This window comes from Xiphophorus hellerii, chromosome 17 (genome assembly GCF_003331165.1).
Source record: "Xiphophorus hellerii strain 12219 chromosome 17, Xiphophorus_hellerii-4.1, whole genome shotgun sequence".
Taxonomy (NCBI): Eukaryota; Metazoa; Chordata; class Actinopteri; order Cyprinodontiformes; family Poeciliidae; genus Xiphophorus; species Xiphophorus hellerii.
In genome coordinates, this window is record NC_045688.1 from 4283349 (window position 1) to 4300984 (window position 17636).

Genomic DNA, 17636 nt, shown 5'->3' on the forward strand with positions numbered 1-17636 from the left:
TCGGGTCCGGGAGTCGAACCCGCGACGGCCGCGTCGAGGACTCAAGGCCTCCAAATACGAGTCGCGCTAACCCCTACGCCACCACGGCTCGCCCAAATGAGTTTATTTTTGATGTGTTCCAAAACCATCAACATGTAGGGAATAAATGTACTCTAATAAAAGGTTGGTTTCTAAAAAAATATTACTTTTACATGTTTTGACATATACCAGAGATGTTCATAAATATTTAAATCAACATAGCAGCAAAGAATGGCTGAAAGTAGCCTATGTCCCTACAGTATAATAATAATAACAATAACAATAATAATAATAATAATAATAATAAAGCAAAAATATAGCTTAAAACTTTTCTTTCAAGAGGGAAGTTTGTTCTTTTTCTCCGTTATTGATCTGCCCATATGTCAAAAAAGCACTAAATGGTCACATCTCATGTCTTGAGCACAATGTGTGGGTTGGCGTCTATGGACAGTATGTCTTTGGAATCATGGTCAGGTCAAACAGAGCATGTCGAACTGTGAATGAAACAATTTATCATCCTTTTCAGTCCCATTACAGCCGAGTGTCAGTCTTTCTCTCGGCCTCCCATCGCTGCCTCCTGGGACGGGGAACAATTCAGTGGACTGAGAGGAATGGCGGCGTGTCCCCCGCTACAACACAGGCAAATAGTGAGGCTTGATGGGAGACTAAATTAAAAGGAAATGGACTGTCTCATCCAATTAATTAAAGGGGAATTAAAGGATCAGTGTAAACACACTCGGTTCCAGTTTTATTTCTATCAATATTCACAGTGTAATGTTATGGAGAATTTCAAAGTGGCTTTTGATTGTGACGGCATAAAGTTCATTAATGTATTGGAAATAATAATAATATGCAGGAAAACTTGATGACTCATAAACATAATCGACATTCTGCCATAAATTTTCAGATTTACTATTAGATGTCCAAGTCTGCAGTGGTCACAAACACAAAGACGAGTTTTTGCAAGTAATAATATCCTTGCAATGTTTGCTAAAATTATGGCATATTGCATGTTTTAGTGATATTATGTAGCCCCAACAATTATCTTTAAATAATACACTTTTTGCATCAATTATGTCAAAAATATCTATATTATCTTGACAACCCTGCTACAGTTGAGACATATGTCCCATGATTCCAGGTTTAATTGCAGCCAAGAAAGATGCAATAACAAATTGACTAAAAGGGGAAGAGCACAGACAAAAATCTAATTTTGGGGGTGGGGGGCTTAATTGTAAAATTGCAAATTTTTTCCCCACTTAATGATCATGTGCTATTTTTTTATTAGTATGTGACAAATCATTACAACAAAATACATAACATTTTGTTTTAATATTAAAAAAGTTAAATATTTGAGAAGATAGGAATACTCTCCTTTCAGCCTGATAATTGCTAGAAATTGGGACTGACCACATGTGCAGTAGCGTAATCCCTGATGGAGCAAGAGCAACATCACTGCGCGCACCTATGCGTTTACACACATGGACACTGGTCTAACAAGCACATGCAGTGAGTGTACAAGCCTTTTGAAAGTACATGACAAGATAAAATGATTACGTAAGCTGGCTTAGGGAGGATGAGAGGATGGAAGAGAGGAAACGGGTGAAAATGAATATATGAAGGAAACTGACTAAAAGAGGAAAATTGTGGAAAATGTGGAAGAAAGGGGAAAAAAATTTATGAAGAATTGTGATATATTCTTTTATCAGACAAACCGAGTAAAAAATAAGAATACTACATTACATCACAAACAAAGTGTGTGAAGATGGACGTAATAGATACTTTGGCACAGATGGCAGAGCATATGCTCACTGTTAATCTGACACATATTAACACGAACAGACACACATCTCTAACACATACCAATGCGCCCCAACAGAAACACGCATATCCTGACACACAAACAGAAACGTACCCACACACAGAGCCTCGCTGCTGGAGCTATCCATCACCTAATGGCTAGCCAGAAGCTCTAAATGGCCTTTTAACTGCTGTCATTTACAGCCATGGGAGCAGAGGAGAGGGAGCAAACCATCAAACACCTGCTACTGCAAAAAGTGTTACGGCAAATTAGGTAAGTTCTCCCGGTTCTCCTGGAGGTGTGGAAGGTTACTCACATCTTTCATTTACGGCTATTTCTGCAACTCCCAGCAGAGCTTGAATCGCACTAAACAGTTTCCATGATGGAATCTAATCTGTACATATGCTCCAGTAGCCGTGGTAAGCACTTATTTATCGGTGAAAGCAGTGAGATGAAGCACTACATTAGGCTAAACGAGATCTACATGTTTTAATTATCAGCTAATGAGGTAGAAATAACTATTTTAATGGACTAGTAAATAATTTGATTGGATCTTTTAATAAGTAAAAATAATAATGGATTTATATATCATAGACTTAGTGGACTTTTTAGTGGAAAATTTATGATCTAACTGAACAACATTGTTTTAAACCAGGATACCAAAACAATGATCAACATCTGGAACTTCTTGGGGACTAAATTACATGTTAATTAATGTTAATTCTCATATTAAGCATAAATGTATTCATTTTTTCCCTCATTCTTTACCATAATTAACCGATTTGATTTATTTTTCCCAATTCCTCCAGCCATAGTCTGGCCTGACTTGTAGAATCACTTTAATTGAACCTGCCTGACAATTTGAAATAGAGTCAGCCTCAAAGTTGCGTTTAATATTTGAAGCAACAAAATAGGGGGTTGGAATTTAACTATGTTTGTATTGCACAAACACTCTTCAATAAAAAGCAATTAACGTTACAATAAAAAGTTGTCATTAAAGCCAGGACAATAAACTCTACCTTCAATATTCTACGAGGGGAAAAACTAAATTACCACTGGAAAAAAAGCAATAAAGTTAAGATTTAAAGGTTTAATTTGACAACAGAGCGGGGCAACTCCAGAGGTCTAGAAATTGCTTCATTCCTTTCAAAAACTGAAAGTCATTCTTTCAAACTGGTCTGCTTAAATTTAGTTTAAAAACTCTACACTTTAACTGATATTTGTGCAAAGAGTGATGCTGCTTTTTAAAAATAAAATTAATGAATAGAACTCTTTCTTCAGCTGGTTTATGGAGATATAAGTGAAGGCAATGAAAACTGCATCAAACCTGACAAGAATTTCTTGTAAAATGTTGTTTTGCCAAAAAATGGCTCCTAAAAGCTTAATAATCCACACTAGTATAAGCCCTCCAAAATATACGTTTTTGAGGAAATAAAACAGAAAAAAAAAGAGAAACAACTATAGAGATGTTCAAATCTACTGTTATGAATGAACAAATTATACTTTTTGGCAAGTCTATTTTTAGACATTTCGATATTGAATAATAATTCTAAAAAAATACAAAGAAATTCCTGTAATATCATTAAAATATGAAAACTCACAAAAATACCCTTTAAAACTCACTAGAATAAATAAACGCAACTAGTTTTCACCACATTAAATGTATGTAAAGGACATAAAATATGCTGGTCTTGTGCTTTCTAATTGCTAAAATATCTGAAAAGAAGATACAATGAGCAGCAGGCTTCATGAAGAAGGGATGTCTGTATGTCTAAACTTTAAATAATCAGGTAAATCTAAAATATGACAGGAATGGTGGATGAGTTGAAGGCCTTAGTATAAAATACAATATCCAGTCTGATTGGTGCCACGTCCAAAATATTACTGACAGTGTACCATCTGAATGGTCTTACCTGTGCAGCGATGGTCCTAAATTTGGATTCAAGCACCTCCAGAGTCATCTGAACCCCAACAGCTGTCAAGATACAAAAAAAAAAGAAAAAGAAAGACACCAAAAATAACACAGGTCAGTTTTGCATAATTACAGAAGCAAATCTTCACAGACAGACATTAACATAGGCAACGGCAGCCTTAATTTACTAATAAATTCAAAAAATTATTTAAGAGGTTAGGACGGTTGACATGGAGTTAAACTCACACATGATGCAAAATTGTGCTTGAAGTTGTTAGGGATGAATACAGGACACAACGATTCTATGCTTTTTCAGATCCAGGTTAAAACTTAATACCCAAAATTAAAACAAACAACAACAAAAAAACAGTGAATCAGCCCTTTTTGATTCTGTGTGACAAAGTCTAAGACTAATGATGAAACTGATATATTAATAAATGTAAGAAGGATTTTGGACATTTATGGTTTGTATTTCAGAAAACTGAATGATGCTTAAAACACTCAACCCTTTACACACCCAGACCCTAAAAAACCTAAAAGTATATTCAATATGTACCGTTAGGTTAGATAATACCTGCTATTACTCGGCACCCAGAAAAAGCAAATTACAGTTTCTAGTCAGGCACTTCAGAAAGAGAACATTAATAGCATTATTAATGCCCCAGCTCTCAGGTTGGATGAGGAGAAGATGTCTTTTAGTGGAGATCAGCCCTGAAGTCAGAACTCAACTTATGAAAATCCTTTTTACAGTCACTGGCCTTCAGAGCCTCCACAGCCCTGTAAAAAAAAAAAAAAAAAAAAAATCCTATTCTTAGCCAGAATGTGTTTGAGTGCATGTGTATATCCAACGCCTCCACTACGTAGCCCTCTCAGTCATAAAATGCAGAGAATTAGTGTCCGTTTGAACATGTCCCACGCACGCGCAGGAATATACACACAAGGGCGAAGCGATTGCTTATGTCAGCTTAGGGTTATACGTCTGTCAGCATTTCAGTCAGCCTGGTAATAAGGAAAAAAAAAGAAAAGAAGAAGCCGTAATTGCATAAGTTCCCAGTAGACACATATTGTATATACCACCCACGCATATACACAGGAAAATACACATAACGCTGCGTGAAAAGATATGACTCTTTGTATTAGCATCAGAGACTCAGCGTTTTCCTCCCAGTGTGCCCTGGGTAGCCACTTAAAACCTCTCTGCTGATTACAATACACAAAGCTCACATCTACCTCCCCTTACAGACATATACTGTTTGGAAATTTACAGTACACATCCCACAAGCTTAGTAACACCGATTCAATACTTTTAGGACATTAAGGTATATACAGTAATCTGCAAAATCCCTTTTGAGAGCATCATTTAACCTAATACGTGCATTACTTTGGAGACATTTTAAACCCTCTAATGGCTTCATTCTATGCTTACAAGAAGCTTTTTCAATCATCAAGGTTGACTTTATCAGACTTCTTCAGACTTTCTCAGTTTTTGTTAGACGTTGGCGTCTTCCATGCCTTGCGAAACGATCACGTCTCCTGAACTTTTGCACGTGTGGTCATGTTACAATCACAAACTTCAATGTCTCTACCAGTTTTGTATATCTGGAGACAAAAACTGTCCATTTCCTCGTGTAAAATAGCTCAACTTCAGTCAGATTGGAAGATGAAGAGTATATGTAAACATCAGTTTTCTAACAAATTAAGGTCTGGACTTTAACCAGGCCATTCAAAAACATGGATGTGCTTTTATTTTAACAGATCCATCGTAGCCTAGTGTTTAACTCCATGCAAGTTCTTAACAACTCAGATAAGCTTCCCTGTCCCTGCTGAAAAAAGCATTCCCACAACACTGACTTACTACAGTGCAGATGGTGAGTTATTTTTTTAGATAATATGTAATCTCACTATTCTGCAAAGGCCAAATATGAGGAATGTAAGAGTTGACTTGACTCTACAAACCACAGTCTGGTACAACATAGAAATGACGACACGAGTAGCTTATGGCAAACATGAACTCAAGGAAGACTAATGGCTTTCTTAAAAGAAAAAATACTAAGAGGTTGTTAATGTATGAAAACATCTCTAAAGTACAATATGTTAAAAGACGAACATACATAAAAAAAAGCACCAAAGGCTTTTTTCCTTTTGTGCTTTCTCTTGCAGCATTAGTACAACCTTTCAAAACCAAACCCTTTTTCAGGCATTACTCACGATTCTTTTATAGCCACCAAGCATTTAAATTAAAAGCTGTAGGAGGCAGATTTGCCCTGAAAACATCACTTTAAATATATTTTTGTTAATGCCACTAGGTGATGAGTTTTAGACCTGTTACAGTAGAACCACATGTAGATTTTATTTTAGAAATGAGGCAACAGGTTCTATTGTAAGATGTGTAGTTTGGCTTGTCTTTTCCTGGTTTCTCCCCTCTGTGTCATTCTTTTCTTCAATCTTTTAAAAATCACGGCTGTAATCCGCCTACAGTCAATCATGAACAGGAAACGGTGTTTGATTGGAGGGATGTTTTGTCTGAGGTTGTTTATCTTTTCCTGAAGGGTTAAACTTTTTTTTTTTTGCCTATAGGAATAAAAAATTCACAAGTCATTAAAAGCAAAAGGTTCACATTTGGTCTGTTGTTTTCGTCACCACTGCAAAAAATGAAAGAGTAAGATTTTTTTTGAATCCGTCCACCTCCATGGTGACGTTGACCCTGAAGTCAACCCCCTCCACTGTAATCTTAAATTATTTGTTCAAAAGGCCATGAAAGAGGGCAGCAGTAATCTGCCGTCTTTCCTCCTTTGAGTTAGAGGCTGATAGGTCAAATCTAATTAAAGCCAACGCTCTGATCACCTATCATGGATGTGTGTGTGCTGCAGTACTTAAAGCTCTTTCAGGTAAATATAAGTGTGTGCTTTTAAATGTGCTAACATTGGTTTCAGGTTAGTCTGCAAGGACCTTGAGAGAGAAAATGTGTGTGCTTGTAAGCATATTTTGTATACTCCCACTCTGAGGCACAATAAGCGAGAGCTGCCAATCACAACTGAGAATATTTTTAATAGAAAATGAGCTAATAAAAAATAAATGCAAATCTTTGGAGACCAGAGCTGGAGTTAATTGGCTATTTCACTAGTGAGATAGTGACAGGAGAAACAAAGGCATGTAAATATTGAACAATGTGCTAAAAGGAAAAACAATGGTTTTAGTAAGACTAGACAACTAAAGGCTGACCCTCGATGTATTTTTTCTTCAGGACAAATTTACCCCTCAAAAATGTGGATATTTGTGCTGTCAATGCATTATAAATACAATCAGTCAGGTGAGATATAAAAGAAACTCTGAAAAAAACACAAAAAAACACACAACTGTTTCTAGAAACCAGGATCTTTAAACAAATCTCAATTTAACAACTCATAAAATTTGTTTATCGTAAGACAAACTTCTGTTGAATTTGAATCAGGTTTCAACGTCTTCAAGAACTGAATTAATGCCTCCCTTTTCACTGCAACTCAAGGATTTGTTGTCCATTTAACTGCATCGTCTTTTACAATATAACGACTCCGTAGTCTAGAGTTGGGAAGAGATGGACCCCTTTTCCTCCACACAGTAAATCATATTATATAATTAATAATCACAAAATTGATCCATTGCGTAAAAGCCTAAATTCTTGTCATTAGACTGACTCACCATCGTAACTGTAAACCAACCCAACTCTGTTTTGCGGAAAACAGAGTTGGGTATTTTTAGATGTAACCAGATTTTTTTTTTTTATAAGCTTGACAGTGAAGAATGGAGCAAGAGATATGAAGGTTGTTTCAATCTGCAGCTTGCATTTCATCCAACACACTGATCCTCTGACATTCACCCAATGTCCACATTCAGGGCATCCGTGCAGCATGGAAGCCAAAAACGAGTGCTATTTCATGTTCACACATCTTTGGACTTCATTAAACATGTTTGTGTGTGTAGTGCTGAGATTGCACAGAAGGTCAATTTGTGTCAAATGACTGGTGTATGGAGCGGGTGTTGTTGTATAGCCCTGAATACAGATTAAATATATAGAAACACACACAATAGGAGTCAATAAACACATCAAGGTGGAGGTCAGTGCATTCACATATCCCACACACTATAAACAGCAGTATGTATTTAGGGTAGATGTGTGAGGTTGATAGTGTGACACAAAAGTGTTCCTTCTCCTTGAGCTTGAACACATTTTTTAACTTTACAACAACAAATGCCAATGTATTTTATTGGGGTAGCGCATGTTACCCCAACAAGAAAGAAAGAAAGAAATGATCTATAGTTTAAATATCTTTTTAGAAAAATAATCTGCAAAGTGTGGTGAGGATTTGTATTCATCCTGATTTACTCTGATACCCCAAAATAAGTTTTATCTAAACTTATATTTCAAGCTTTAAATATCTTACAAAGCACTGTTCGATCCATTCATTTGAAGATTCTTACCTAGACTGTCATGACATAAACATGAAAATTAATCGCAGAGACAACCAAGGGACCCATAAAGCGGCAGAGATTCACAACCGATGTGGAAGAATCTGTGAACAAATTTACCCAGACATTTACCCAGAGCTACAATGAGACATTTCAGATGGGCCTAGCCAAAGTTCAGACCTAGATCCTTCTGAGAACCTGAGGTTAGATGTGGAACAGTGATAGAGACATCTCTCAAAAGGAGGAAATGTCAGAGGGGCTAAATACAAATGGAACCCACGCCTTTCACTTGGTTGTTGTGCAATAATTTGAAAATCATATCATCTTTCCCTTTGACTTTCTAATTTTGCTGTATTTAGTCTATCACATAAAATCCTATGAAATTTAATTCCAGTTTGAGGCTGTGACATAAAATGAGTGGAAGGCACTGGATAGCAAAGATGGAGGTAAAGAGAAAATAAGACTGCAAGCCATTATCTGCAGGAAGGTCAATGAAGCACTGATATTGTAATCACAGCAACAGATTAACTGATGGATTAGTCAGGTCAAATAGGTGAGAGAAGAACCAAGATGGGCGAAACTGATAAAAAGCAAAGAGATAAAACAAGATAAATTAATTTTACTGATGTTATGATCTGGATGCTTTTTATTCATATTCAATGTGGGCTTTATTGGTAAAGTGGGGGAGATCAAATGTTTCTGCATGAGTTTCCATCACAGTAAACACCAACTTGCCATGTTTTGACTTTTGTCTTTGTTTTGCATGCAGAGTAAAAAAAGGAGTAAATGTTAGAAATGAAAGGCGAGGAGACCGATGTCTGATAGGTAAGATGACTTTCGCTTAAATGAGATGACCACATTTACTTTGATGTATCCACAGAGTAAATACATCAAGTGGAAAAAGTCATGCAGCTTTTCTAGAATAAAACTCAATGCAGTATCTCTGCGTCTAATCTTCATAAACACAGGTAATTGCAGAACATTAATAGATGAGCTTAAACATTGCATACATTGTTTTATTTCGTAAAATGGTCTCTAAATAATTTTGAATATCCCTCCAAGTAAAATTTTATTGTAAAAAAAATAAAAAATAAAAAAGACAAAACAAAATACGTTTAATGAAGATTTTTGTTCAGAAGAACTACCTTGAGATAATAAAGTTCGTCTTGCTACAGTAACAATTTAAATACGTTATCTTGATAATGTTTTTTTTTTGTTAAATATGTCATCATTTTAATATATAAAACTTGCTTTCTTTTGGAATTATTAAAAACCTCAGAAATGAACAAAAGCAAGAAGAAAATGGTTTCTTTTTTTCATATAAAACAGGACAAAAAGTCCTAATTTTGAGTTTACCGAACTGAATCACAAATGCCATATAATTACAATTATAATGAAATAATCTGAATGTAAGGTGTACCTCTTTACGTCCTGGTTGTGCATAATTTTGTCTGCTAAAACAATAAGCAGGGTAAATTTTCCCAACAGTAAACTGCTTTTTAACAATATCATAGGTGGATACTTTACTTTTATGTTATGGATCATTAATGCATCATTTTAAGAGAAACAAAAAAAGCTACAGTAGAAAGAAAATGACCACAATAAACTAGTAAAGACTTTACTTTGGAGATGAAAAAAACTGCCTTAGTATAACCCCTAGTATAAGTATTAAACTTCTAGCTAAGCTCTATGCCTATTTTGAGACAGAAAAAAAAGACTTTCGGAAAAGATGCTTTGAAAAGCTTGTTAGGCTCGCTTGAAATCCTAAAAAAAGTGAGTGTGTTCTGTTTGAAGTGACTGTGGGCAAGAAGATTACTGTTTATCTCAACAGATGTCATTGCATCTTCTCCTACAATGTCTCACTCTTCTCTGTTTGTTTGCTCTGTGGTACACACACAATCCAACGCATCAAAACTGTCAACGAGATGGTCGGACTGAAACAAACGATGATAAGCTTTCTGGGTTACAAATGCCATTTGTGCTCTGTTTTTGTCTGTCAGGCTCAAAAACACATAATTACAGTTTGTAGCAGCAAATGTCATCAGAATAAGAAGATAGAAGAAGCAGTTCAGAGCACTGTTTCTTTTCTCTGCTCCTGAGTACAATTAAACCTTTAGACTTTCTTTCTTTGTACCTTCTTCTTCAAGGTTTCTAAAGGTTCTGCAAGTTTTTGCTTTCATGAAGTGATAATGCTCCAGCAATTACGCAGGTTACCATGGAAAAAGGGACATTTTATGAAGGCAAAAACAGTATGGTTTAGTAAAACCAGAGGAGATTAGAACAAAGCATAATGCGGTAAAGTGGCTCAGTCAAAGTCTAAACGTCAATCAAGCTTACAACCTGTAAATCTTCAAATGTTTCAGTCTAGGGGGCCACACGTTTTTGATTGTAATTAATAAAAAAAAAAATATTTTAATAGGGTTGCATACTCGTCTGTGCTGCTGTAGCTCATAAAACACCAATAAAATACACTAAAGCTTGTAGGAGAAACACGAAAACATACATAAGATAAAATATCCACTAAGTCAAATTCATGGTTCTTTGAAAATGTGCGACTATTACATGGAAAAGGAGCAGAACATGTATATACTAAGCACAGACAGACTCACCTTTTAATCATTTGACATCAAACAAACAATTAAGCGCAACCTTTCAACCTCAAAAGTTGCAGAAGACCACACACATTGTGCAAATGCTCACAAACCTCGAAGGAGTTGACAGAGGCTGCACTGACATCATGTTACCAAAGCAACAGGCAGGAGTGAGGGGATTGGACAAAAATGATGATGACTCAACCTCCCTCCCTTGTCTTCCTCTGTCTCACCATGCTCTCCTCTTCTTCATAGACAAGTCTCTCACTTTATCTTTTCGGACATCGAGGATGCAAACCGAGACACGTGCCCAGGCACAGGCATGCAGTAGTTATAAAATGAAAGTGTAGACTGTGATCTTTCTACAGAATGGGCTGTGGTGAACTCAGATTTCCAGAATAAAATCATCTGTATCAGGGCTGCTTCTTTTCTTTGTTGAATCCAAAAGTCGTGTTAAGGATGAATCTGTGGCGAGCAGAAGTGCAGTGGCACAGGAACAGAGCTGAAAGAGTTAAAATGATGGCCTGTTTCTTATAAATGGAAATAAATGCTGTTGACATTCAGTCTATGTGTGGACCTTTTAAGTCAGCACAGCCTACCTCAAGTTAACCTAGTTTCCAAGCCCTCTTGAGTGGCCCTGTTGGAGGCGCACTCACTAAATCATTCATAGTGGAGAGACGAAGAAAAAAAAAAAACAACCAACTTGGTCCTGCGTGTCTGTGTGAGGGATAAAACCACAAATTTAGAATGTGGTATACTTCCTTTATTCTCAGTCAAGGCAGATGGTAATCTATATATCAGAATTATTTTGTCAAAGAGCCAACAGGATTTTAGTTTAGGACATTCTGGAATGATTTGGTGAGAAATCCAATGACTGAATATTTAATAATGTAAATGGAGAAAGAATTTGCCAGTCATTGTGTATCTCTTAAATTTGTGATGAACCTTCTTGCTTTACGTGACTTACCTGAATTGCACAAAGAGCAATCTAAAAAAATCTCGATATCTAGTTGCTCAACAATGACGCAGCTTTATAGTGGATTCAATAAAACAACTAATAATATTTTAAAGGACAGATTTAATAAAGCACCCTGTCCAGATGATTAATGACTGCTTGGGATAAAAATAAAAAATGTAAATCTAGCAACACTCAGGTAGATACCTACCTAAGTCCATCTTTAATTAGGACAAGATTTAAAATACCAACACATATGCTGAATTTGAGATGTATATAAGACATTTCCCACACTATTTTCAATATTACACCTTTTTTTCCAGTCAGAATTCCCAAGTTTCTGCTTTTATCTTTAATGGTTACCATTTGATGTGAAAATATTTCAGGTAAAAAGATTGCACATGCGTTAAAAATCAACCTTGCATGACAGGATGCTTCTCTCATTTGCTCCCAGTTACTCCCCATCCCTCACCTAGCCTGACTACCAACTACTTTCTTTGTTTCTCTGGGAAATGCCTCCCAACCATTTATCTGGCTGTTATGAATTTTATCACCTTTCTAAAGACGGTATGAAATCGCCAGATTTCTGCGGGTTTGTAAACTTGCGTTATTTTCTTTCATGATGCTGGGAAAAGGGAAAAAGGTCTTAAACTGATCTGCTTTTGGTAGCATATTCAAGCTGCTGTTGCCTTTACTTAAGTGTTGATGATCTGTTGATGATACTTACAGTATGTTTGGATAGAAAAACATACAATAGTTCACCCAAAATCCATAGGATTTCCAAAATTAGTTCAAGACCAACCAAAACTTTTTGCAATTGTTTATTACCATTAAAATTCGGTGTAGCTCATTCACCTCCACAGCAACAGGACAATTTTTTAAACTCCTTCTCAGTCACAGTTGCCTAATGTTGAGAAATCTAAACCTGATAAGTGTGCAAAGGATTGGGATGGGGGACTGATGAGGGATGGTGCCTATTCCTGCAGAGATTGGACCAGAGGGATGCATTTTTGAATGAAGCCTCTGCAGCAATAAACCTAAAGTGTAAACCAATGAACAGTGAGTAGCTTGAATCCACTTGGCAATTAAGGGAAATTGTAGCCTGAGGCTAAGGAATTGATTAAAGGTGCACTACATTCAAGGAGTTAAGTCTCATTCTAATCCATGAATTTGTCCATCAAATAATTTGAGCTATGCAACATAATTCGGATATATAAAGAGGGGATGAAAGTATTTAAACATATATGTATCTTCACTAAAGAAACCATTGTTGGCTATTTGGAAGATAGAGATGTTCACTCACCATGATGGCAATTCATAAAAACGTGACAAAAGTGAAGAGTGGTTCAAGCAACTCTTTGGTTGGAGTACCCATATATAAAACCCTCCTGTGTGTGTGTGTGCATGTGTGTAAAAAGATAGATGACTTGGAGCAACTTCCCTACACAGGAACCTATGGTAGTTGATACAAGTGTGTCTGGCCAGACCTGGTGTTAATACGATGCCTTGGGTCAATTCATCTTCACTGACATCCAATAGCAGAGTAAATTACAGAGCAAAGTAGGTGTATAGTTGAGTAAAGAGATAGAGATAAAGGAAGAGAAGCTTTTCTGAAGAGAGAGAAAAACAAAGAGGAGGTGACTCTCTTAACGAAAGAATGTTTGTAAATTTATATGCCATCAATATTGTTGGCAACTGAAGGCAAGGACTGTGGGGATTTAATCAAGGAGAGCAATAAACCAATACCCCTGAATGTATTAAAAATAAAACAGAAATGTTGGGTAATACAATGGATGGCAATTAGAAAAGTTAAAAATAAGCTCTTTTGCTTTAGATGATTGGTACAAATGTTTTTCCATCACATAGTTCCTGCATCAGCGATGGAACAGAGCTGGCTTTAAAAACTGCCTTGGCAGGAAGTCTCTGGCACTTCCAGATGATTTCTGTGCCAGAAGCTCTGTTTGCCAATAGCCAAGAAAAAACAACATATTGCTTAGCTCAGCTTTTATCAGACATAGCTTGAATACTTATATTTTTTTCCAAGTCTTACTTCTTGACTGAATATATCTTGCAAAGCTCCAAACCCTAACATAAACATATTTTTCATGTTCTCCCAACTGCTTTATTATACCCACAGTTGTAACAGTGTACCACAGAGCGAAGCAGTGATGTTTACTTCAATAATTCAATTTGACACAAAAGACAGCATCCATCTTGTGTTTAAGAAGTCAAAGCAGGAGCTTAATAATAATGAAGACAGGCTCACATGAAAGAGTTTTCTTGTTCCGTCCACTCATTACTCAGATTGCTTTCAGGTTACATCACAGACAGCTGTCATTTCATCTGCTGAAAACTGAAAGGCTACGGAAAGACAGAAAAACTTGGAACGAAGCGAAATATTAGTGAGGAGTAAAAAAATGTTGTCAAATGTAGAACAAATGTTAAATTCAGATGCTCATGTTCAAGGAACAACCAATGAGTTTTGGGCATTTTTTATGCGACACACCAAAACAAACTTCTGCATATGTAGACACTGGGATGAAAACAGCATTTAGTCTTTTTACAAATAGAAGGTTGAAAGTGTGGCATGAGTTTTAATTTATGCTTCCTGTTCAGTATATGGAGCTTTCACAGAACATCCATTTTTTTAATTGTTAAACTTTAGATTTTTTTTTTTACTTTTCTCCCTTTTCGCAGTCATGTGCTACTTTGTGTTAGTTGTGTCCATAAAATCTAAATCAAATAAAACACACTAAAATTTGAGGTTGAGATGACGCAACAGAAAAGTTGAAAAGTTCGACGGATTTGAATACTTTTTTCGAGGGCATCATAAATCTCCCTAATTACCATCGTGTCCAAATCAGCCAAGTTTGACTGTGTATGACATTTAATTTGTTGCAGCTCTAAATGACTAAATGTTGTCACTGACTGACAACCTGAAACACCACTTAATCTGCTAAGTACAGTTTTTAATAAACACATACATGCACACACACATGCAATACAGAGATTTAAAAGTAAATAATCGACAGCAGATCAGTAATATAACAAAAATGGAGATATTCAGCTAATCATCGTCCATAACCAATGAACAGAGTGTCTTGCTGGCATAAGCTACTGGCTGCTAAAACAGATTTCTACTGGCCAAGATCTCCAGTGACAGACAGGACAAGAAAGCAGAGAAATTATGACCACACTGTATTTATGTGTGTTTGTGCTGCCAATTTACCCAACCTATAAAAGGTCCAGATTCATGCATTTAAAACTAAAACAAATGATTATCTAGACAGCTCAGATACTGGATAAATAACCAGTAATAGATGGGAGTGTTGGCTTTCTTTCCCCCACATTCCCAGCAGAAATAAATGCAATCTTCGACTCATTTGGATTTGGATTTTATGGCCAACTGATTAATGTAAATCTGAGATTATCCTCTTCCTTTGAACTCTGCTTGAGAGCCAGATTTTCCAAGCCCGGAAAACGAGCACAAGGTCACCGTCTAGAAAAAGAGGCGAGGCAAGATCACAGAAAGCCAGAGGGACAACTGGTCACTTTTGGAGATGACCTTATTTAAATGCAAACCGGGATGTGTCAGCAGAAAACTTCACAACCTTCAGATATCCAGATAAGCAAAAACAGGGACCAGCAGTAATTTGAGAAGGTAAAATGAACAAGCCGTGTCAGAGATACAGTGCTGAGGCAAATCGCTATAAAATATATAAATGAAACTTGAAGTGTACAGTTAATACAGAGGACTGAAAAAAAGGGCAATTAGCTTATCTACAATGAGATAAGCTAATTGCGTGAAATGAAGCTAGACAGGAGTAATACTGTTTATTAACTCTTTTATTAAATATTTAAAGTGGAATGAGCCGCTGTTGTAAGTGCTCTTGAATTTGTAACTACCATCGTTATTCATATCATTAGATTTTAATCTCCCACCATGATACACAATTCTCTCCGTTTCATGGTTCAGGACCATGGACAGCACAAAAGAGACGTAAACCTTTTTCTTTTTTTAAATTTATACCACACTCTGTTAATTTTTGTATTAGTATCACAGCAATAAGAAATTATTTAGTTCCTGGCTCTGCTAAAGTACTCACTTTAAATATTTAATAGGTAAAATAAATTGTGCTAAAGATTTTATCATTGGAGCCCAACAGTCTGCCACGGATTAAAGAAACTTGATTAGGAACAAGAAATGGCCTTCCCAAAGCCATTAGCTCAAAGCTGTTCAGAAATTTGTGGTTTATGCCTGAAAGTAACGTCGGTACCAGGAAGTCAATTAATCTAAAAGAACTTCCATTTCTCCTAAAAAGAAAGGTCAAATATCCAGACAGAATAATGCCAAAAGCTTTCTGGTGGCTATAAAGAGAATTTCATAGATGTGCTAGTTGTTGGGGTCACCTAAATAAATAAATATCATTACTAGTTGTGAATGTATATATTTGAGACTGATTGTCAAGTTTGACCTTCTTATGATGAGAGGAAATTCACAATAAAGTCAAATGTGGGGACTTTGGCATCTAAAAATCGTTGAAACTGAAATATTGTTAAGCTTCAAATAATTAAAATCTATCTTTTTCTCATCAGGGCATGAGTTATTCTCTGTGCAGAAATAATGTTTAGATAACAGTTACTGATATTTTCTAATTTTCCTCTGGTTTGATTTCCTTGGGGAATCAGTATTCTTTCATTTTCCCACTGCCAAGTGAGCCAAATGATTCACATGCTCATTAACAGCATAATGTGTATGTGTGTCTCTATGATTCACTGCATGTTAGGAAGAAGCCAAGTAATTATATGGTTGTGTGTAAACAAACATAAAATTGCACCAGCCGTTAAGAACAGAATCTCTTCCACAGATCACCTTTGCCCATCTGCATGTTCGGTAAATTTAAAGCTGCGTCACAAAACAAGACAAGAACCTAAATGTCACTGGAAACACATTTTACAGATTCACTGACATTTCTATATAGATAAATCCAATTGGGTATTTTTTAAATCTTTTTTTTAGTTGGAATACCATACCACTAGCCAGGTCATTGACTTATTACGCAATTCCATATGATTATGATCTTCCTTCAGTACTCTACCTGAAATTTCTCCCATTCAGCTTGATTTCTCCAGTTGAATTTCAATCAGGCCAATCAGTGAACAGAAAGAGAAGTTGTGAATGATGACGTTGATTTTCTGCACTGTTTCAGAATTGCAATCTGCCTGTAGTTTTAGCAACGGCAGTATAGGAAGTGAACAAAGTCATTCAGTCTGTGTTGGCCGTCCCGTTCAGCTCGGCACTTCTCACTTTACAAAATGTAAAACTTCAACAAAGTCAATGCCTCCAGAAAACAATTTTCACTAGCTGAGGGTCCAGACCCTCTCAACGAAGCAAAGCGTAGAACAAGAGGCGAGTTTTTACCAGGCGAGGTCAGTCCTGAAATGATCGATCGTTCCCACAGGGAGGCGACTCCCTGTGGGAACACAAAGCAGGAACAAGCAGTTCCCCTCCAAAACAGTTGGTGGCAGCAGTGAAATATGCTTAGACAGAAAAAAATTATAATGATAGATGTCTACAACTTTACAATAAGGCTCTCTTTATAGAAGTGTTATTAATCTTTAAGCACCTTTTAAATCAGTAATAACTGATCATTAGGCATTAATTAAGGCTGAGAATGAGACAAAATCTACTGGTTTCTTGCCAAATCGTGAGCCAAATAGAATAGAATAGAATTCAACTTTATTGTCATTGCACTGTCACAAGTACAAGCAACGAGATGTAGTTTGCATCTATCCAGAAGTGCTCTACGAGATATAAATATTTATTTACAGAGGTACAAGACTATGTATGTATGGATTAAAATACATATCTGTTCACATATGTATTTTAATCTATAGTTGTTATAATAAACA

General features: G+C 36.2%; 1 protein-coding gene across 4 annotated transcripts in view; it reads right to left on the reverse strand.

Annotated features, from left to right (window-relative positions):
- Window positions 1-3457: 3457 nt before the first annotated feature.
- LOC116736679 (voltage-dependent calcium channel subunit alpha-2/delta-4-like) overlaps window positions 3458-17636 on the reverse strand; it is a 65665-nt gene continuing 51486 nt past the window's right edge. For 2 of the 4 annotated variants that reach the window (XM_032589306.1, XM_032589305.1), the window contains one exon: window positions 3458-3794. In XM_032589306.1, the coding sequence (XP_032445197.1) occupies window positions 3616-3794 (179 nt within the window). In that variant the 3' untranslated portion in view covers window positions 3458-3615. The remainder of the gene's footprint in view (window positions 3795-17636) is intronic. The other 2 variants (XM_032589307.1, XR_004342654.1) reach the window with 2 other exon arrangements.